Source organism: Ruditapes philippinarum, unplaced genomic scaffold, assembly GCF_026571515.1.
Source record: "Ruditapes philippinarum isolate M1 unplaced genomic scaffold, ASM2657151v2 ctg1701_1_1_1_1, whole genome shotgun sequence".
NCBI classification, from domain to species: domain Eukaryota; kingdom Metazoa; phylum Mollusca; class Bivalvia; order Venerida; family Veneridae; genus Ruditapes; species Ruditapes philippinarum.
This window is the reverse complement of record NW_026866143.1, coordinates 191,773-216,610: the sequence shown is the minus strand read 5'-3', so window position 1 is coordinate 216,610 and position 24,838 is coordinate 191,773. Positions and strand designations below refer to the sequence as shown.

Below are 24,838 nucleotides of genomic sequence, written 5' to 3'. Positions count from 1 at the left end.
TGTGGTGAGGTAGTCCTTATACGGGCTGTTGTGGCTAAGCGAATGGCCTACCTTTCAATCCGTCGAGCCGTACTAGATACTCACGCACCCTTGTTTATTTCCTCGTCTTCCCTACCTACTTTGTAGGTCAACTCCCTACAGGACATTATCAGTTGGTCTCGGACTCCAGCAATAGAGGAAGTACTAGTATAATATAATTGTATACCGACATACGATTTTAAGGTCGACTTCCCATCGCCTAGGCCGATGCCCTGCCCCTCTCCATACGTGACATGTACCGAGGGGATTTGAGAGACAATAATGGTTAGTTCCAAGAAACGGACTACATTGTATAGCCCCATTGTACTCGAGTTGTTTAAAAATCGTGAATGGTTTCGATTCCTTAATTTTTGAATGCTTGGCATCCATTACCTGCATTGACCCTTTCTTTCTACCTTGTTGGCAACATGTAAAAGATTGTTAAAGGGCACTTCGTGAAAAAAATCTTTGTGCTGACATGCACAGCTCTTATTAATAGTGGAGCTATTAATGATGTTCCGATAAATTCAAGCTTGTGGTTGCAGAGGGAAATTCCGAAAACAAAATCTGGACAGATAGACAGACGCTCTTACAAATTGATACTCTGATGGGCCAGTAATGGCTATGGGGGCAATAGGTTATTGTGCTTTTCATTCAGTACCGTTTACATGTTGTAAAAAAGTCAATGTGGGGAGAACGTTGATGTAGAAAAAAAGTAAGAACGCATGGATATGTGACATATATATGCCTCATCATTAAATCATTGGGTAGCATATTGGTCCTCACTGTAATGTTCTCAACTGACACTAAAGCTGTAAAGGGACACAACAAAAGTGTATATTATATTAGTGCAACAAAGGTAGATCTTGGATTAGAAAGCATTCAAAGTAGCGCTCTGAAGTAGTTTGTGCTTGTAGAGAAACAGTCCAGACAAAAATCAATGTGACACAACTTTCTAACAAATCATCAAATGCTTCTTTTATGTTCAGTTTCTAGTGGTTGTAGGAGTTTTTATTAATTCCAATCATAAGTTGCTGAGAAAGGGTTGGAACGAATGTGCAACCTGATGAAGTGCATTTAGGCTAAAATTGGGGTTGAAAATGTATGTATAACAAAAGCATCTTTTAAACGTATATTTGTTTCCATAGAATGAGATTTTACCAATAATATATACATCACATAATTATAGAAGCAATAAAACAAATAAATAAATCAGTCTCACTTTAATGTTCATTCATAGCAAAGTTTTATATCACATACAACTTCATAAGATAATTTGTAAGAAACTCATTTTTTTAATTTGTTACATTTTATATTTGCAGATAATAGAGAATATTTTTTCTGGCAAGATTTTCTTAATGAAACTTCAATAAATATAAATATAATTCTTATTATTCTTAAAAACTGTAAAAATCAGGTTATCAGGCTCTAGGCAATATGGATCTCAAATTGAAAATACACTATATAGCACTATTCTCATCGTTAATTTAACCCTCAGCTTTAGCAACAACTGTACCACTTGCGGTCAGCGTTTCATTCCAAGGTCAGTTCAAATTCAAATTAAGAAAGTCACAATCTCATTCCTATAATTGAGGGCTTAATTTGTTCTTAAAATTACAAATTTATGTTCTGAAACAAACAGGCCAACAGACAAAAGAATAAAGATTTGTTTTTTTTTTTTTTTTTGTAATTACAAACTTGGATTTCTTAATGTACATGAGCAAAATAAAATCTTGTATGCAACCTGGATGCAACATTTATAACAAACCTGTATTCTTAACAAATAACAAGTTTTCATTTTGTTTGCTTCACAATAAGCTATAATACAGCTATCACATGTTGATTTGTACAAATGAATTGTTATATTATTATTTTTTTATTAATAGCTAATTAATTTCTAATTAATTTTTAATTAGTATATAATTAATTACTAATTAATAACCAATTAATTACTAATTAATAAATAATTAACTTTTAATTAATAATTGTTGATACTAACTTGTCTTTACCACCAATACAAACCAGCTTGTAAATTGGTAAATCTCTTCATATAACAAAGGACTGTTGCAAATTCAAAGCTGACCAAGTGGTGGCTAAGACTATACACTTTCGTGTTCAAGCAGATCCGGAAAATGGACCAGTATACATTTTGTGTGTCATTCACAAATGATTTTACAATATTAACTAGAACTCCGCGAGTCGGATGTGTCGCCTTGTGAACAATGTAGTTTAGGGGAAATGGCCAGGACAAAAATGAAATATGAAAAATAACAAAGGGCAATAACTAAAAAAATAATAAGTGCAGAGCAGCAGTTTCTGTACACTGCACTTCTTATCAATAAGATCTATCATTCTATGATGTTTCAAGTCCATAGCTTTCATACTTTAGGAAAAATGACCAGGACAAAAATAAAGTAAGAAAAGCAACAAAGGGCAATAACTCAAAAATAAGAAATGCTGAGTATCAGTTCTTATGCACTGCACTTCTTTTTAATGAGATCTATCATCCTATGAAGTTTCAAGTCCATAATTTTTATACTTTCAGAGAAATGGCCTGGACAAAAATTAAGTATGAAAATAAACAAAGGGCAATAACTCAAAAAATAAGAAATGCAGAGTACCAGTTCTTGTGCACTGCACTTCTTCTTAATGAGACCTATCATCCAATGAAGTTTCAAGTCCATGGCTTTTATACATTAGGAGAAATGGCCCTGACAAAAATAAAGTATGAAAATTAACAAAGGGCAATAACTCAAAAATTAGGAAGTGCAGAGCACTGGTTCTTGTGCACTGCATTTCTTCTTAATGAGATCTATCATCCTATGAAGTTTCAAGTCCATAGCTTTTTTAGTTGAAGAGAAATGGCCCGGACAAAATTAAAGTATGAAAATTAACAAAGGGCAATAACTCAAAAAATAAGAACTGCAGAGTACCGGTCCTTGTGCACTGCACTTCGGGTTATTGAAAGAAGCATGCATACCAAGTTTGAAGTCAATCAGACTTAAAGTGACTGAGTTATGCTCCGGACAAGCTTTAGCGGACGCCGACAACGACAACGACGCCGACACAGACGCCGCCGCCGCCGACACCGCCGACAAAAGTAATCCCTATATGTCACCTTTTCAAGGCGACACAAAAATGACAAAAATGTCAAATAACTATCATCATACATATAGATTATCACATTTTTACATAAAACTTATCTCTATGTTTGACATATTCAACAACCAGCATACAACCAAATTTACTCTAGGCATAAAATTTTCATAAAAATTTAACCATTTTAACCATTTTCTTTTTCTACCTCAACTATACGATGAACATCCCCTAGATAAAAAACATAATGAAAAATTGATGTCATGATTACAATAGAATAAAAACCTCAACTCATTCAACTCTTAAGTAAAGCGAATAATTCTTTAAACTTGCCACACATTCCCCCGCATCACACACAAAAAAAGAATAACATAAAATAAATTACAAGCTAACAAGCAAAGTTTTGAAAAGATACCCCCTGTCATATGATACTTATCACTTGATTAAAGTTTCTTCTTTTTATTAATAAAATTTAATATGAATTAGGACTCTGTTGTTCTCTTAGACATGTAAACAAGTGTAGGGACTGAATGAATCATAGAAGATTTACTAATACTCATATCCACCCATAAATGGAAACAGACAGACAGACAGATAGCCAGACAATGCCATTTCAATGCCCCCCTTTTCTATCTTATTGGCAGGGGATAAAAGAAATTCTAGATGACAAAAAATGTCACCTCTCTCGTAATATTCTGATGGAATGTTAAAAATCACATAAACTCTAACAATCTTTGTAAGCCCTTAAAAATCTGAAAGGAACCTTTGTCGCATAAATTATGTTCCTCACTTTTCAATATAACAACAACAATACAGCATTTAATTTCTTAAACCTTGTATAACCTTATTAGGTATATAGGCATAATCTCAAACAAGACCTATAGTTGTGAACAAGCATATGCCTTCCTAAGCCTATTAAAATGTTTATCTTTCAAGTTATCAGTAAGTGCATCCTTGACTAACCAGCCTTTGTTTTGCAAGACAAATCAGCTTAATGTGACAAACATTTATGTACAATATCCATGTAATAATGGCAGTGTCATGGACCAGACTTGTTCATCTAATCACAATCATACTATGACTTTGGACATACAAGTGTAACCCTTGGAGCTGGAGGCATTATGATTGCACTTGACTTGACATATCATCATCATGTACAACCTAATCATGTCAAGTTTTCTTTTAATTGATCCAGGTAAGACAGATTTGTTAATTGGACTCAACCATAAATGTACTTTTTAAAAACCTTTTTTCAAGCATAAATTTGTCCTTGACCTTTTACCTACAACTGCAGGTTGCACATGACACTTTACCTAAATGAGAGACAAACAGACAATTCATTAACTATAAGCCATCCTTTCGAGGGCATACAAATATACAAAAAGATAAGCAAAAATAATGAATTTTCATAATTATCCTACAACATGAATAATATAATGATTATTAAATTAAGAAATTGTCCATAGCTAATCAATTAAGGTAATGTTGTGAAAAAAAAATTGAATATTCATGATTTGCAAAAACACTGAATATTCATTAATTCTATGATGAATAAATATTCCTTATTAGCATACTCTAAGCTATCATGTATAAATAATGCAATCAAAGCCTTGATTCAATGATGAAAATTTCTTCTTAACAAATACTTTGTAATCTATTTAACCATTTGTGACCTCTTATTTACAAAATAAAATAATAAAGTATATACATGTCTGTTTGTGTAAAACCAGGATGTATTTATTTCAAACGCATAAATGATTGTACAATTTAAATATATATCAATATTAACATATTGATTATAAGATATATATATTTATATTATATATTTATTATATATCGTTGTACGCTCCTCTCATACTGGTTATTGTCAAGGTAGTATATATATATAATTGAGCCGCGTCACGACAAAACCAACATAATGAGATTGTGACCAACATAGATCCAGACCAGCCTGCACATCTGCGAAGTCTGATCAGGATCCATGCTGTTTGCTTACAGACCCTATAACAAGTAGAGAAACTGATAGCGAACAGCATGGATCCTGATCAGACTGTGCGGAGGCGCAGGCTGGTCTGGATCCATGTTGGTCGCAAACCCACTATGTTGGTTTTGTCATGACGCGGCTCATATATATTATGCTAAAAAACACCTAGCATTATTTTCAGATATTAAGAATCAGTTTGTACATGAGTAGTGTGTGTAATTATGTGTAACATCAAGTTTGAGACATGTACCATCCCCTGATCAAATCTGGCAAGAATTATGATACTCAGATATTACAAAACAGGGCTATAACAACATCTTACTAAGTAATATACATGTTTGAACATAATACACATTTCTCTATATCTCACCCAGCCAGCCTACCTATCACATTACATTATGATATTTTATATCATACCTAGTGTAACCATCAACCTGATAAAATTGTGCAAATGGTATTGCCATACTTAATACAACAAACACTGTGAGTAGGACCGCCTGCTCAACCATTCTTAATGCTTGATAGTAAAACACAAGCTTGGATAATGTAGATTTTTTTAATGTTCAATAAGGGTTATAATTCTGTCTAAATACATATTAGATTTTAAGGGTCTTGGATAGTGACCTCCTATTATGCTCAAAAAAATAAGTATGTGAAGTTTTAACCCATTCCTCTCAAGTTTTGGAGATACCAACTTGCATGCACAAAACTTAACAAAAGTGTGATGGGTACAACAACAACACTGATGCCTAGGCAAATACAATAGCTATCCCTATTCTTTGAATGGTCGAGCAAAAACTTGAGCTGCCAAATGATATAAAGCCTTGTTAGGCTGGGAGTTAATAAATTGTATTCCCTAACCAAAACAAGATTTGCCACAAAGTCTCTATACTATACAAACAAAATGCCATAATGGCGAAGAAAAAAGCAAATGATTTCAAGTTAAAACAATGCAAAACACCAAATCAAAACTAAACCTCTTTCAAAATTAATCTATATATATATACATATTCTTCACTATAAATGTATTTATTAAAAAATACAACATTTAATTATCATGGATTTATAAAATGAACTTAAAAATTTAGTATTTTGCAGCAAGATTACTATCAGCATTCCCAAAGATTTACTAAGTACATTGCAAGTACAAAAATGTAAAGAAAAAAATAAAAATTAGGTCACAAGGACAAAGGAAAATTTTCAATTAACATTATGACCTTATCAATTTACAAGTTGTGTCAATCCTTATGCACTGTTCATCCTCAATAACTTTATATTGTTCTGTCACTCCCTGAACATTCTCTTCAACATAACAATCTTCCTTTCATTAGCAGTCATTACTTAATCCTGTTAGAAGTTATCTTCCCTTTTATTATCTATCTTTTCTTCTGTCCCCTCTCTAGGATGTAGACCTCAAATTGTACTTACTTAGTACCCATTGTACTTACGTTGTACCCATTTTTTTTAATTTTCTCTTTTTTTTGTTTACAAATACCAATTTTTCTTAAAAAATTTACCTTCCCCTTTATACTGACATGTACCGATTTTTGTTTTTATCTTCCCTTTTTTGGCTGACAAATACCTATTCTTTTTAGATATCTTACCTTTTTACTGAAAAGTACTGACTTTTTTCAATTATCTTCCCTTTTTTATTGACAAGTACCCATTTTTTAAAAATATTTATCTTGCCTTTTTATATAAGAGAACTTATCATGTTTTACTAACCTATTGGTGTATCAATGTCCATTTGGCCTTAAATCATCATTATATCTGAACAAGACTAGACTGAAATTGATCAGTGAAATATTATCAATATCATTCACTGGCATGACAAATAGTTAAAAAAATTCTTTTTACTTGAAATTACTTTTTTCCCCTATAACATGTATTCTACGAAATGTACATTGTATCTTCCTTCAAATTAGTATTTTTATTTCACATAACCCTCGATAGGCCTTTCAACAAAAATCATTTCTCATGTAATGGTATGTTTAACAATAATATTGTTTCACTCATTCAACAAACATAAAATTCTTAAACCTCAATTTGAAATATACCAATAACAAAATACCTCCACATTCAGATACACACATACATGTATATGAAAAACCAAAATTTGCAATTTTCCCATAGGCACACATATATAGCTACAATTGTATAAGTGTTACATTTTAAGCAGAACTACTCCGCCTGAATCTAAACAACAGCTGTTGGTAGGACAGCAAGCTTGAATGTTCTCACTGCTTAATAGTAAAACAAGAGCCTGGAAAAATGTAAAATTTACCATGTTCAAAAAAAGGGCCATAATTCTATCAAAATCCAGGTTAGAGTTATGGTCCTTGGACAGTGACCTCCTATTATGCTCTAAAAAGATCATGTGAAGTTTTAACCAATTCCTTTCAATAGTTTTGGAGAAACAAACTTAGTTAGAAATATTTAAACTAAAAAAAAGTTATTTTAGACTGAAAATGGGGCCTTTACATGCCCCAGTGAAACTCTGGATGACTTTAATGTTACAAAGCAACAAATATTTATCTTACTATTTCAATGCCTATATCTGATGGAAGTTCTGCCAATATCCCTAAAAAACTTGCCAATACCTCTAAACACTAACAATGGACAGTAAGAAATTGAATGCAGAATAAGTCTGTACTGTAAATAAAGCTTGATACGAGTTGAAAACACATGTCCTAAGAAACTTGTATGCTTTTGTTAACACAGATACAGCAATAGCTTTATAAACAGCCAGATGACTGGTCCTCTTTTATACAAGATATAAAATACGTCCAAAAATAAGGACAGTTAGCAACAGTGATTATAGGTCTATCTATTATATCACTGTGATGATTATAAGTCTATCTATTTTATCACTGTGTCCAAATGTAAACCTTTATAAAATCTGTGTACCCTTACACCTTTCTATCAGTCCATCTTCAAGTTAACGTAAATATATCGCACAAAAGTCAACGAAGCAAAGAAGGACACCGTTCCAAGCATTAGAAAGAATACGTAACACGTCAGAGCAGTGTAGCCGAAGAATTCCAGACTCTGCAACAGGCCGGACATGTTCGAACGTTTGTAATAGTAGAATAGGGCATATAGGAACACAAACAATCCAGTGGAACTGAAATGATACAGAAATAATAATCATATGATAATTTATTGCACATAAGGAAAAATCAAATTCTGACTTAAAAAAAATCGCGACTTACAAGTAAGTAAAGTTAGAAACTGAGCAATTTTCCATGTAAATTTGGATTTTGAAATAGTATGAGAGAATATCTGATAAGTTTTCTGCTAGTACTGTTTTCGATTACTCATGCCATGTAAAATTTCATAGATAAAGCAACAGGATCTTTATTTGACCTTATTTTCTTTTTTAAATAATATATAATGTTAAAATGAAAAACATGTATGGGTTAACCGAAAAACAAGATTAGGTATCAAGAAAGGCCAGTGGACACTTCTAGAGATTTTACTTGTACCATTGGCTGCCTAATTTTATTATATTTTGATACTGCAATCATTTAAACTGACAATGGACAGTCCTAAACCCTAAAGCAGGTCAAGCAGGTCCATTGCAAACATTTAGCAAGGTAACCTTTAACCTGCTGAAACCAAAGAGTGATCAGCCTTTAGTATATTTTTACAGAATTTATTGTACTTTGTGTAATATGAGCTTTTGCCACCTGCGTATAATCAGCCCAGTATATATTAACCTCAGGCCAGCCCTGGTTTAGATTTTGAGTCTGAATCCCAAAACATTCAAATGAAGTGGTTTTTTGTTTTTGTTTGTTTTTACGGCGCACCAACACAATTTAGGTCATATGGCGATGAAACAGGAAAGATGATTTTGGCTAACCTGCATTGTTATAAACTTTAAAGCAATACCAGGGGTTCAAACCACCTCACCTGCTGGAGCTAAGGGGTGTAAAACTTTAAAGCCAATACACAAATTAGGCAGGTTAAGGGTTAATTTAACAGTAGATATAAAAAAATTTACCCAGCACTGAAGATAGATCTCCACCACCAGCGGTAATCTTCAGCTGACAGTTGAAAGTAGGTCAATGCCACGGAAATACAGGCTGTCACACTCAGAAGTATTCCAAACACAATAAACAGAATACCGTACAATGTGTATTGTTCACGTCCCCACAGTGTGGCAAATATATAGTATAACTCCACGGATATGGCACTGAAAATAATTAACATTACAATTTTATATATATAATATTTGTGAAGGGCTGCAAGTCAGATCACCACTTATAGCTATTTTGAAATTTGACTGGCGAATGAAGTCCTAAAATACCCTTTCATGATTTTAGTCACAAGAAGTAAAAAAATTTATGCATCTTCATGAAGTGCAGTTAAATCTCAAATGTGTATGTATATAAATGAGTTGAAAATGTTACTTACCCACAAAAAGAAACGACAATGAGATTCTTTTTTAATATTTGTTTTTTTTGCTTCAGAAAACGGAATAGAAATTATTTTAAACATAATGTTCCTGCATATCAGACAGTATTTTCTACTGTTTACACCAGAGCAAGAAAATCTTCCTTTTGACCCCTGTGTATGACAAGTTGCATGCCATAAATGGCATCAATCCTGGGCACCTATTATGAACAGCTGGTGTCTCAGACGGAAATATCTAGCTATCAGGTAACTGTTAAGCAGAAACTCAGCAGAGCCTCGTTAGCAAAAAAAGATATCCTAGAGCTGTAAATTTCAGTCTGTATCGGCATTGCGTATAAGATTTCTATAATTTGTTTGGGCTAAACCGACTGCAATAAAGCTTGGGGCTTATTTGGACTACTTTCCAGTATGTTGCAAAGATCTATCCAGCATTGATACAATGTATATGAGGGCAACATGCTACTAGCACCAGTTGGGCTCAAAATCTCGATCCAATGGTTGAGAAGCACACATCCTAAACCATTTGGCCAAAAACTGTTTTTATTTACCTGAATGGTAAAAATCCTCCTACCATGCAATGTGCAAAACCTGATCTGTACCATGGTACTGACGGGATCTCGCGTGAGATATTTTTAGTTCTACATGGCGCATCGAAACCGTTTGCCCAGTTTTTACCAAAAATACCTCCTATCACAGTTAGTGGATATCCGACTGAAAAATGAACAACAAATTAATATATATTGATATTTGATACATATTCCATAATTAGTTTGTGATAAATATTGATATTTGATACATATTCCATAGTTAGTGAAAATCCAATTTGATACATATTCCATATTTAGTTAGTGAAAATTCAAACTGCCAAATAGGGCTGGACTGTCACTAATGGAAAATTTTGTATTGATACATCAAATTCAATAGCTTGTTGAATATGTGTAATAAACTGTTATCATGGTGTATCAAGCATATTTTATACATCACAAACATAGCATACTAAAAGGAAGTTATGTTTTCTTATTATCATATCTTTATAATCTTATAGACCTCTGAAAATTAAAATTAAGTGTTCAAACTAGGCAAAAAAAAGTGAGATAAGTGAGTTTATCCCTTTACACCAGAACTATATAGCCATGGGACATGTCCTTCAAATATGTTGTTTTTGTATTTTAAACCATATAAACACATTATGTTGACTTTTTAGCTTTATTAGTGGAGAAAGACGTCAATCAGAGGCAATGTTCAATAAGCAAGCTGGGTAGCTTTCTCTACAAAAGAAAGAATTTAAAGTCTTAGATGAAATAAAAACACACTAAAATGGACAAGTAGTTTGGAATCAAGGACTTTTAAGGTGACTCAAAGGGTACAAATAGCCTTAAACATAAAAATCATACATAGGTTGACTGGGGCACTTAAAACAGAAAAATATGAAAAGGATAATATTGAAATAAACCCAGAATTGAATTGAAAGTCAATGATTCTTACTTACATTCATGTTAAAGTGTTTTTTCATTTTAAGGTCTTTTTGTACAATAAAAATGACCATTCTGGATAAAAAAAGAGCAAGCAAATGATCTGAAATTTTGCAAAAAAACTTTCAGAAAAGACCTTTTTCAAATGGTAGAAAAATTGTGATTTTTTTTACAGTCCTGCCAGATCAATAAACCTCAGTGGGGTCCCTTTAATCACATATGCCTCTCCTTTAAATATGAATTTTAATCAAGAAGAAATAGTCATGACATTTTCATTATCACCCATGGAAATATTGAGGAAAGATTTTAAAAACAAATCTACACATATTAACACAATTTTGCTAGTACAAAACAATCCTAATGGAAAAGTCTGAAGAAGACTAATCCTTATATTAAAGAACATTTCCTGTCCTCTTTTAGATAAATTTTTACATAAGTATTTGTTACATGAGATTGATAGTTATTTTCCATGTATATAAGTTTGGTTTTTTTCCATCAACATGGGAAATGGTGGCAGATTTCTTCTAGAGGCAAATATCCTCCACAGGGTTCGTACAGACATCCAATGCCAAAATTCAAGGACTTTTTAAGCACTTTTTGAGCACGTTTTCCCATTTTTCAAGCACATTTGTTGCACTTAATTAAATCAACAATCTTCAATCTAATAAGGATAGTTTTTTCGCCATTTTTTGTTGAATACGCATTTTCTGGCCACAATTTTTTTCTGGCCACAATTTTAAGGATGTTATAGAAGAACTAGAAAGGGCGCAACAAATAAAGATTAATTCGAAACAACTGCAATTTGTCCACTTACTGTTACTTTGAGCAAACATTTAATTGATTCTGATACTAAATTGTATATTTTTTTTTATTTTGTTAACTGTTGATTTTTATCGACACTGTGTCATTCAATCATTTTCAAGCACATTTTCAGCCAATTTAAGCACTTTTTAAGCACTTTTCAAGAGAGTAATCAAATTCAAGGACTTTTAAGCACTTTTTTTACGTTTTTAAGCACTTTTTAAGAAAGGGACTCAAATTTAAGAACTTTTTAACACTGTACGAACCCTGCTCCAACTACAAGTATACTGCATGGGAAGCTCACATAACTTTCTGCTTGATAATATAATATTTTCAATTTTTTAACTGTATTGGAAAATGGAAAAAAGTAATCATCGCACAAGAAATGAAAACCATCGACAAAGGTCTCAATTTTTGACTGGTTTATATCACACCAACACAATATATGTCATGTAGCAATTCCAGCTACAATACTGGTGGAGGAAGACCTCAGGTGCTCTTCAGTGCATTATTTCAGGCCAAAATAGGCACCTTCGTAGAACCAAAAGAATGGACACCTGAGTAGAACCACCGATGTTCAGTAAGCTAGCTGGATAGCTTCCTCATATGAAAGAATCCAAAGTTCCTGATTGGATTCAAACCCACAGCGGTGAGGGGCAAATGGTTTGAAGTCAATGACCGTAACCATTTGGCCACAGATGCTCCTATTATAGTGGAAAGGTCAATAAAGTAATGCTACATGCTAAAGATCTATGCTCTTGACAGTGATGGGAACATTAATCATGATGAATAATTTCAGTCATGTCAAAAAAACTCAGTGGACTTTCTTTAAAACACTTAATAAAAGGGCTTAGATATGGGCTGATATAGTTTTTGTTCTGTTTTTTGTTTGTTTAATGGCAACATAACAGGCAGATGATTTAGCTAACCTCGGGTGTTACAAACTTAATCAAAACCACCTAAGAAATGCATAAAATCCAGTAATTCGAACACTCTTACAATCACATGGGGTTAAAAGGTGGCTGCAATTCTGATGTCTCAATCCATACATGTAAATGTAACCCCTTTACCACAAGGAGGGGAAATGAAAATTTGGATAAGAAGACCATGAATAAAGACGGAAGTTCATACATACCAAACATCCATAGACACATGAGTAGAACTATGGTTCCAAATGGGAGAGCCTGCGTTGTTCCATAGCCCCATGCTACTGTATTCACTATCGCCCAAACAAGGAAAAATGGAACTGAAATAACAACATTGTTACTGTAGTATGTAAACAATTCTCTTTTACAGACTTTAAAAAGTACTGTTGATTTACTGTTGATTAACAAGTTAGTCCTACAATGACTCCTTAATCTTATAATATTACCTACTTCAATTTAACTTCCTATATTTTCAATGATAATGTACTGGCATTATGATAATGACACTCATGTAAAATACACATCATTCAGTCCTTTAACTAGTGGAGGAAGACCCTGGGTGCCCCTCAATGCATTATTTCAGACACAAACGGGCCAGGATTGGTTTCCCCCAACGGAAAAGTCCAAATTTCCTGGCAGGATTCGAACCCACAGCAGTTAGTAACTTGTAGTTTGAAGTCAACAACCTTAACTAGTTGGCCCAGGACACCCCTAGTATATGATACAAGCAGCAAAGTATTTAAATATAAAAAAAAAGGATATACAGCATTTATTTTAGTTTGATTAAAAAGGATGCTTAAAGCTTATAGAAACACTCTCAAATGAGTGTAAAGTTTTTTCCTCAAGATAAAAACTGATGGCCTCAGAAGGGATTTAAAACGAAGCAGCTAGTTATCCTTATACATCATATAACATGATTGTACCAGTCTGACACATTTACCACTCCACCTCGCTAACATACTCATCCAAGCCACCACTTCATGTGTGTACTTACAAGCAAATAATGCTGAGGTCAGATTTATGTTCCAAACCCAGTTTTCTCCGCCCATCTTCTTGTACATGTTGGTTGCTATGTAACCACTGATGCCTGAATATAAAATTCATAAATAATTTTATAATGCTGGTGAAATTTTACATAAATAATGCAAAATTAGTATGACAAATAAAAAGTTTGACAGTATTTACTATTTTTCTCACCAAATTTCTATCCTCTTAAAATACAGAATGAGAACATTTCCTGCACATTTTTCTTTTTATTTATTTTGTTTCTGTTGAAAGTAACCACCCTGAACTCATTTCAATCACACAATATGAAAATACTGACAACAATTTAACTAAACAGAACACTTATTAAAATAAAAATGAGAAAGCATGGTACTTTCTACTTTGAAAAGTCATTACATTGTACTTTGCTATGTGTTTTAACCCTTTCCCTGCTGAATTTGTGCAAATGCATATAGTATAACTCCCATGTAAAATCCATGTATTGGATACATACATGTATATAGTATAACCTTAAGTAAAACCCATGTATCGTATATATATAATCCCTGGTAAAAAACATTTATTGAATATTTTTATGAGGTAAATGCATATAGTAAAACTCCTGCGTAGGAAACGTATAAGAGATACTTACATGAGGTAAATGCATATAGTATAACCCCTGCAGAGTTGATTTGTCCGTGCCTGTGTACGTTAAACATCCCTAGCATCGCCATTATTATAATTCCTGTAGCTAGCGTCAGAAACTGCATACCTACACCTGTAATATACATCGATATTCTTTGATTAATTTAGCTAGTTTTTTTTGGGTAAAAGTCCTTGTCTTTCATCAGGAAACATTAAAGGCCCATTTTGTAAAGAGGCTACACAGTTGCAACAAAGGCAATCTACCCTGTGGGCCTCATAAAATGTACATATTTACAATCATATAGTTGTGAATAACATGAAATATTATGCAGAAACATTAACATAATTATTTTGATATTGCAATAGAAAATGACAATAATTATATAAAGTGCACACAAAAAAAATACAGTGAAACAAGGCATTTCAAAATTACAAATAAACCTTTGACAATAACAATATTTCAACAAGAGCAGTGTTTTTCTTACAATTTTATATTTGATTTGTCTTTTTCCAATTTTCTATGTATTTATGTTTAAAGTTTTGAAGTGATTGTGCAGAGCGTATGCTGATTGGTATTTCATAAGTGCAATATGCAATACGTAAATTAATTTCTATGTTCACTTGAAAACATTTTACCTTTTTACAAAATTTTCATGAAAATATGCACAAAGGCATATTCCTTTAAGCTTTAGATAGAGTTAAATACAAGACATACCTAGTATAGCACAGAACAGGTTTTTGTGTGGTGGGTATCTAAACACGTCTGTATGTATGATCTTCCAGCCATTCTCTTCTTGATCCAAATCTTCTATATCTTCTTCATCAACATTATATCTTGCAAAATCTGACTTCAATACTCGTGTCTGAAATCATAGACAACATCAAATTATAATGCTTTCAGAATGTTAAATATGTATTTAAACTTACGGTAAACTCGGCTATCATGGTTTCCAGCTGAAATTAAGTAAACCAGTACTGGAAAACCAACCAACTCCAAACTAAATTGCTCCAGCCATCATGCATTCTGTCTTTCTAACATTAATATATTTTACATAAACACGGTGATAGGGCGATTACCACAACTTTTCCGCGCAACGTCAAAATACCATCCTTCTGACCGAGACACCGTATATTTCTGGACAAAATATTAATGGCGGGATAAACAAATTCCAGGTTATAGCTTACAAAATATCTTACTGCTGGACATTGCAAGATTATTCCAATTGTTTAAGTATTCCATCGAATTTTTGAGACAATTTATCGTTAATCTAGCACAATACAATTCACAAAAAAACACATACTTCGAAGAAATAGTGTTTACAAAAGATCGTGTGTACCTCAACATGACTCGTACCAGTCACAAAAACGTGTGTTATAACGACGATGTCTTTGTTCTATGACCTAACGAGCTCGTATATTTATTATGGTTAACCCTAAGTTCAAGTTCCATACAAAATTGTGTGTTTCTATTGTAAATTTCAGGGAATATATGTTGAAAAAAGGCCTACTGACCCGAATATTGGAGCACCGTACAACACTGAATTCAAACACCGCATTCTTTTTCCGTTAGACCGATAAATACTGGCCACCGTCTTCTTTTGAATTATGCAATCTTCATACAAATATGTTTCATTTGATGAAAGATTGTTTACTTGCTGTTACGTTATGTTGCTGTTATCATACGTTATGTTATGGAAAATTTCAGAAGGTCTGATCTGTGTTAATACTACCAGTTATAGATAAGTGCAATGGTATCTATATATAGATAAGGATGTCTTTTCCTTTTCGAACTTATTCAAACTGATAAACCCCACATGGAAAGATTGAAGTTCTTGGCAGACTATACCATCTAACAACATCGAGAAAAAAAGGAATGAAATATTTTTAATGGGGATTTCTTATTGCATACTAATTTGATAAAGTTGCAAAAGTCATAACATAAATTTTCATGGTGTAGTTTTTGCAGGAACCCGGGCAATATTTCCATAATCTCTTCAGTCATGGTCTCCAATATGCTTTTATTAAACAATCTTTTGCAAAAGTTTGACTTCATATTCTTTTTCTAATGTGGTGCGTTAAGCATATCGTCCTGAAATACAGGGAGGCGCTGATCCATTGGCGTACTGCTGATATCAGAAGACTTAGTTGGGCGCTCTCCAGTTGCTGCAGTATCTTCTGGAAGTATATGCAGCTTTGCAAATTTCGCACGTTGCTTTGGCTTGTTCAGACATCGGTTTGAACGTCTTCTTTTTCTGAAAGCAAACATTAATATCAAAAATAACAGGTGCTAAAAAACCCCAGAAAAATGCGGTGATTTTCAGGAGGAAGAATGCGGTGCCCTAATCTTATGATTGACAAAGTTGTGCGGTGCCTTAAAATACACACGTGGAAACATAAAAATCGTACCAAATATACAAAAAACGGGTTATTTATGTATTGTAACTTGTTCATACGACAACAATGTACATATTATATTGTATTTTGGCCAGTTATATGAACTGAACGGACTAGAAATACGTTATATTTCGTAATCAAAGCAAGATTTTTTTCAGTATGCCCTAAATGTTTTCACTATCCTGACTTAATTAATGAAGCATTTTGCATGTAGTAAGGATAAATAAGTTTCAAATTAAATGGCACATTCGATGAAAAAGAAAAAATGATGATTTTACCTTGTTTTGAGCAAATTATCTGCTGTTTTCGTCTAGGTTACAGACTTGCTGTCCATTTTGTACCACAGAAATATACGGTGTCTCGGACAGAAGTAAGATATTTTGACGTTGCGCGGAAAAGTTGTGGTAATCGCCCTATCACCGTGATAAAAGCATACAAGTATGCCCAGTATGGATGAAATAACCAATTCTCACTTACGAAAAAAAACAAAAAAACAACAAAGCTCCCTCTATCTCTGATATATTTTTAACTTAAAACTGTATATATGAGTATGGAACTATGTATAGGTTAGAGTGCATATTGGGTGTTCTTCGTAAATAAGAAAGCTAAAAAGGAGCGGAGCTTGCGAAGCAACTGTAGCTTTCTTATTTACGAAGAACATCCAATATGCACTCTAACCGGCTTAGTGCTCCGCCCACTTGCGTTTTATAATATAAAACGTCCAGTTTATATAAAATCTTTTCTATTAAGATTTGAAACCTGAAAATTTGAAAAATCCTCGTCGGTGATTGGCTTAAAAAAATTGGCGAGCACTAAGATGTAAAAACTAACAAATGTTAATAATACATCAAAGAAATTGACAGACTAATTTAATCTGATCTGTAATGAAAAAATATAATATTACACATATTTGAACAGAAAATACATTATAAAAGGTCCAAAAGTCTGAAAAAAAATATTTGGAAATCTTGAAATATATACACATAGATCAACAGGAGCACTTCATACGGAAAAATATGATTTTTTTAGAGAAATATACTTGGGCCCGATTCCAGTTAAAAGCTTTTAAACGTTTTTCATTTCATGTCATTTTGAACAAAAAACCCCCCAACTATTATTCTGGAAAAAATAGGGTGAGCAAATGAACTGAAATTTTATACACAAGTTATTGGTGTAGACTTACATCAAATGGTATAAAAAATCTCAAAAAAATTTATCCAGTTCTGTCATGCCAAACCACGCCCCCCTCAGTTCAATCCCTTTTACATTTGATAAGATAATAATAAATGATCAAGAGTGTAAGTAATTTAATATTGAATAAGGAGCTTAACCCTAAATATCTTAAAATTTAAATAGAATTGTCTGCCTTAAAATATGAACAAATACTAAAGTGCAAACCATGTATGGACATTATCGTCTGTCCTGGTTAACATGGGTAGATTTACTGGCAGCTAGAAGGCTTAGAGTTACTATAAAATTACAAATATTGATATATTTACTACAGAATGATGATCTTTCAAATCCTCTTCACACTGGATAAATAACACATCAAAATCATCAACTACCCTTAAAAATGTTCAGTTGTGACATAAACTTTCTATTTCTGTATATTTTGAATTTTTTCCTATTTACAAAATTATTTTTCTACCTCCTGGAATGCTGTTATTGTAAAAATAGTAATTAACAAAACAAGTCACCATCCTTAACTTAATGTAATGCAAGTTATTTATGTTCTGCAAAATATGTTCAATGGACAAAATAATTTATATATATGAACAAAACAATTTATGTAATGAACAAAACAATTTATGTAATGAACAAAACAATTTATGTAATGAACAAAACAATTTATATATTGGACAATTCATGTAACAGACATATTTCACAGACTCAACTGACATTTTGCAGGGACTAGAAATTATTTTTTTTGAGATTTGTGTCCCATGACAAATAATTAGTGTGCAAAATTTCACTGTTTTTGTTCACTCCATTTTTCGAGAATAATCATTTGAATTGTACAGAATTACCCAAAATGAAAGATTTCAAGTTTTTACCAAATTACTAAAAATCACAAAAAAATATTGATTTTCAATTGCTGGATATATTTCTTAATAATCTTTTGCGTTATTTTTCTTTTTTTCACTGCCCAAAGAGATCAGTGTAAGATTTATCTAAATTATATGTTTGAAGGCTTTAGGACCTCAATGAAGCTCCAGCGATTCAGCATTAAAATTCTAAAATTGAAAAGCTTGGTCTGACAGGGCCTGGTCTGACACCATGAATTTATTAATTAATGCCCGTGACTGTATAATGTATAATGATGGCAAAGAGAATTATCCTTAGAAACACTGGATGGTTAATGCTTAACCTACCAAATTTATGTAATTGATTTGCCCTCTTTTGAATTAGAGCAACCCATTCAAAGTAATAGGACAGTGTGCTCGACTATTCTTAGTGCTTGATTAAAAAGGGCCATAATTCTGTCAAATTCATGTTAGAATTATGTGCCTTGGACAGTTACCTATTATTATCTCAAATAAATGTATGAAGTTTCAACCAATTCCCTTCAGTACTTTTGGAGATACCAACTTGCATGCAAAAACTTAACCAAAGTGTAACACAAACGCCAATGCAGGGCGCGTACAATTTTCCCCCCTTTTCTTCAAATAGTGGAGCTAAAAACAGTATCTGAGCTACCAACAGTTAAGAGCCTATCAGGCTACACTGATGTACTGGCTTGGGTAGCTATATACTGGTGGCAAAGCATTATGACTTTTGGTTTGGTTTAGTTGGAAAAATTCACATGTTCAACATTTTGTATGGCATACTATTAAGTATGAATATTGTAGTCTGATTTAGGATGGTCCCCTATGGTACCACCGTTCTTATTATTTCCAGCAAATTGTACACATAAAAAGAACTTGTATTTACTATTTTAATAAATTGTGTTTAACTGTCACATCTTGCCTTTAAAATACACCTGTCATTCATAGAATAACTCAATGATTTAAATTAGAAACATCTATGGTCATTCAGCCATGTTTTGAATGGCAGCTTAAACGGAGAGCACTATGGTACCGTGGTATGTAAATTGATGGCCCTTTTTGGCTTCAGTAGAACTTTTTCAATAAAATATGACTTCACTACAGTTTCAGCAGACGACCTTCACTTGTCAGAACATGAAATTATCAGTTTAACTGGTAAATGTGGGGTAAAATTTAAAAATATTTCCAACACACTCGGGTAGTTATGGATTTTCCTATCAATGACAGAAATTTATTTAAAATGAAAATATTTCTAACAATTTTTATCCAAATTAAAAAAGCAGCACTTCCACTTTCACTTTAATGATAGAATCATTCAATTGGTCCCTTTCAGTGTGTAAAGAAACACATTTTCTGATTGCACCGGAATAGACAAGGACGCGGTACCCGCGGGGAGTAGTATACTTGGAAATATATATTATTTCCTTGATACATACATGTGTAAATTGTTTATTTACAAAGCATAACAATTGAGTCGCGTCACGACAAAACCAACATAATGGGTTTGCAACCAGCATGGATCCAGACCAGCCTGCGCATCCCCACAGTCTGATCAGGATCCATGCTGTTCGATATCAGTTTCTCTACTTGTTATAGAGTTTGTAAGCGAACAGCATGGATCCTGATCAGACTGCGTGGATGTGCAGGCTGGTCTGGATCTATGCTGGTCGCAAACCCATTATGTTGGTTTTGTCATGATGCGGCTCAATTGTTTTTAGAGAACAGTCAGAATAAAAATCTTTAAGAAATTAAGAGTCCAAAATGGACAATTTAGTGAACTGTTTTCAAAAGCTTAAGGCCACAACCAAAGGTATAATCTGCTAAGATGAATTGATAGATCCCTACTCTGTCGTTTTATTTCAGTAACCATAGATTAAACCACAAATATTTATATGCGCTCTTTTGTTAACAAATATGCTATGGTGAAAATCTTATTGTATCTACTAATCTGATAATTAGAATTAGACAGGTCAAGGATCTATGCATAAAAACCATTTGCAGAGAATTTTAACCCTCTCCACCCTAAATATATTAAATGCACTTGTCCATCTTTCAATAAACAATGTACGCAAAACCATTTATCATTGTTTAGCAATAAGGGATAAATTCAAAATATTCTAACTAAATAGTGAACAGTGCAGATCATGATCAGATAGCATATAGTCAAGCTTATCTTGGTCTGTACTGGTGGTACAGGTAATATCAGATGCCATCATAAACGGATTTAACTCAATACAGGATTGGAGCAGTACCTCTAGACGCTTGCAGAAATCATGAACACAAAATAGACAAATATCGTTTTTTTCGCCGATTTTTACATTTTTCATTCATTATCATATCAAAATGGGTGTGAAAAGATGAATTAGACCTATTAAAGTTCATTCCGTTGCGTAAAAAGACAAGATTTTAGCATTTTATCATTCAAGCGCCTTGTCCGGTATATACCGGAATACCGCATTTAGTGTGGTGCTCCAATCCTTTTTTTAGTCTCACTCATCATAAACTTTATAAATGCCTGTCTCATATACACTATTTATTTAACCTTTAACCCTTGAACTGTTAGGATTTGAAGTTCAAAATATCCTTTGTCAACAGTATATGAAAACCTTGAGGCTGGCTGCACATCCAAGCTGTTACTTTGACAGACTAGTTTCAAATAAAATGATAATGATTCGAAAAATGGAAGCTGGACAAGTCCATTTAAGAAATTCAACAAGATAATTGGGTAAACAAATACAGTAGTAACAACTGGAAGTTCAATATGTATCCATCAAAACCATACATTAAGCACTCCCATATATATATGACCCAATTATATATATGATTACTTATACATGTTAATTGATTGTACTTATATACATTGTACATGTATACAACAAGTTCATGTATAATACAAAGAAAATACTGCCTCCAATCATACATCCCTAAGCCAGAAAGGTATACCTGCAGATACTAATGTATGGAGAAGCAAGTCTGTCAATAACACAGACTGCTTGACTATTCTCAATGCTCCATATAAAACAAGAGCCAAGATAATGTTTGAAAAGGGCCAGACATTCTGTCAAAATTTATTATAGAGTTACGGTCCATGGACAGTGACCTGCTATAAAGCTCTCAAATATGAGTGTGAAGTCTCAAATAGTTTTGGAGATACCAACGTTCATGCAAAAAACTTAAGCAAAGTGTGACGGCTCAGTGAGCACGGCGTCTGGGTGAGTATAATAGCTTTCGCCATTCTTCAAATACTCAAGCTAAAGACCAATTTGATGAAGCTGCAAATTAAGCAAAAAAGGGTGTGGCTTGCTCCTGCAGGTGTTACTCAAAGCAATGATCAGTGTTTTGGGTGTGGTTTAAGCAATGATCAGTCTTTTGGGTGTGGTTTAAGCAATGATCTGTGTTTTGGGTGTGGTTTAAGCAATGATCTGTGTTTTGGGTGTGGTTTAAGCAATGATCAGTGTTTTGGGCATGGTTTAATAAAGGGGGGTAATGCTTATCATAACTGTATATGCTAATGTGGCAATAACAACTGGCCTTTGCCACTAATACAGAGTTGAGTCAGCATGACCGTCCATGTAGTTCAGCCAGTCTTTATACATTAGAATGCTAAAGTTGCACATATTTAGAATAACGTAACAATAACAAATGACAGCTTCAAATTAAAAGCAAGGCAAGTTTGTTAATCAAATTTAGGCGTGGAAAGGTCAAACCCATTCAAGGAAAACATATCATCTAGCAACTTCAATAACACATCTAATTACACGAACCACTTTTACTTTACTCTCAATGTACTTGTAACTCGCTGCTCAATTCTAAAACTGGGATATTGCTGTCATTTTATTGTAAATGATTCAACAACAGAACAAGTCTTTCTAAACAAATATTGCTTTTTTATGTAAACAGACTTTTGTCTCCTACACCCCCCCCCCCCCCCCCCCCCCCCCCCCCCCCCCCCCCCCCCCCCCCCCCCCCAAATTCCCAACTTTTTTGTTAAATTGCCTCTTGCCTGTTCCAGAAGGGCAATTCACTTGTAAATGATCCTCACAAGGGACTTAAGACAAGAGACAGACGTATTAAGTGGCAGGTGGTTTGAAGTCAAAGATACCCCTTCAGGATCAGTGCTCTAGTGGAACAGGCAAGTCATTATATTGCTGTCAACAAAGAATATGTATCTTATGCTAGGAATATCTTTCAACCATTGTGTATATAATTCTAGCTCTACCGGGAGTAAAATGAGGTCAGATTTATGGAAAACAGCCCCTTAATATTTGCACTTTAATTATTTACAATTAGAAAAAAATGTTTTTTCTTGTCAGCATTTACAAGTACATTCAGTTTTGGTAACCAAAAAAACAACAACAATGTTTTATGACACATAACTTTCTAATAATTAAAGGATGATTGTTTATCAAAAAGTCAGCAGTTCAATCCACAAGGTAATAAGAAGAAGTATGAGATAAAACTTCAAACTATAATTCTTTTGTGCCAGAGTTGTGTCCCTTGGCATTTTTGGCATGGACAATGTTGAAAAATAATATCTTGTGGTCGAAAAGCAATAGTGAAAATAATAATTCTAAACTGTTATACTGAAGAGGTGGTAATTGTAAAAATATATGCACTAGAGATTTATGTTTATCAAGCTAAAAAGGGAGATTATTCAGATATATGCATGAAATTTAACATTATATTCCTAGTCATACTCGGGAGACAGAGAGAGAGAGAAAGAGAGAGAGAGAGCAATCTAGCTAGCTAATAAATGGGCAGAGGTTCTATTTCAGGTGCCAGCTTGTGACTGAAATAATGCGCAAAGGAGTACCCGAGATCTTGTCTCCCAACAGTAAAGCTGGAAGTTGCCATACAACCTTAAAAGTGTCTGTGTGGCTTTATACCCAATGCATTAAACCCAATTGACCAAATAACTTAATGACCTTTTCCTTCATACACATACACAAGGGGGAATTGGACAACTTTGGTAATATTAGACAAAACGCACCTTTGATACTTCTTATTTTCTTTTTCTAAAATTAATATTTTTTCCGTCACCAGAGGCACGCACAGTATGATTTTTTTTTAACTTGTTCAATAAATTTAGTAGGGATGGCAAAGAATACCAAAACTAATACTCGAGTACTCGGTCATTTTTCTGATCGAGTACATTTGTACTCGGTTACTCGGATGATTTCCAAAGATCTTCAAAATTCTATCACACAATATCAACACTGTCTGCATGCTACTTTCATTTTCTATTTATATTCAAAGCATTTAGAAATAAAGTGAGTTCACAGTATGAAATAACAAATGAAAGTTTCCTTTAACCAAATGATATATAATAAAACAAGAAAACATTGAAAAAGTTAAAGTATCTCTGTCTGATAGTTAGGGAACACTGGGTTATGTAATAAATATCGAATCAAGATGGCATTTTCAAACTACATAAACAGCAAGAGCACTGCATGCAATGTGAATGCTCCTCTGTTAAAAAGGGGCATAACTCATAAAAATATTGCTGTCAGCATTTTGCCCCTTGTTTAACAACTGAACCTTGTCAAAATAAGCAAGAATTCCAAGTTACATTTTGATAACTTTTTCAATGTTTGAAAAATAGATTACAGTTTTTACACAATAACATCAATAATAATGACGCAGCATTCAAAATAGCTCGACTTTTTCTTCAAAACATACTAGCTTATAACAATTAAAATCATGGCCTGGAGGAAAATGGCTTAAAGTTTATTAAACTCTCAGAGATTTCAGGACTTCAATAATGAAACATTAGCCCAAGTTAAAGAAATGATATTAGGGAGCTGTTTTCTATAAATCTACTTCATTTCCTGACCTGGCCTACACAAGAATGGGAACAAAATGCAAACCTCAGCTCTAGAATACAGTGCAAGTGAAAATTTTAGGTCTTTATACTGAAAAGAAAGACAAAACAAAAAAGCTCACAATATATAACAGATTGGCCAATTTTTGAAACTCAAATTTAAGTTTACCAACTGAAATATTTAAAACAATATTAGCAAAATCAAAGGAATAAACACATTTGTAATAAAGTCAGTG

The 24,838-nt window shown here is 33.2% G+C and overlaps 1 protein-coding gene across 1 annotated transcript in view; it reads right to left on the bottom strand.

The window, feature by feature from the left end:
* Positions 1-1,137: 1,137 nt before the first annotated feature.
* LOC132731459 (transmembrane 9 superfamily member 1-like) overlaps positions 1,138-24,838 on the bottom strand; it is a 45,516-nt gene continuing 21,815 nt past the window's right edge. Inside the window, exons 8-14 of the mRNA XM_060717651.1 lie at positions 15,058-15,205; positions 14,350-14,475; positions 13,708-13,800; positions 12,923-13,033; positions 10,063-10,225; positions 9,102-9,293; positions 1,138-8,222 (exon numbers count right to left, since the gene is read on the bottom strand). Of these exons, the coding sequence (XP_060573634.1) occupies positions 8,021-8,222; positions 9,102-9,293; positions 10,063-10,225; positions 12,923-13,033; positions 13,708-13,800; positions 14,350-14,475; positions 15,058-15,205 (1,035 nt within the window). The 3' untranslated portion in view covers positions 1,138-8,020. The remainder of the gene's footprint in view (positions 8,223-9,101; positions 9,294-10,062; positions 10,226-12,922; positions 13,034-13,707; positions 13,801-14,349; positions 14,476-15,057; positions 15,206-24,838) is intronic.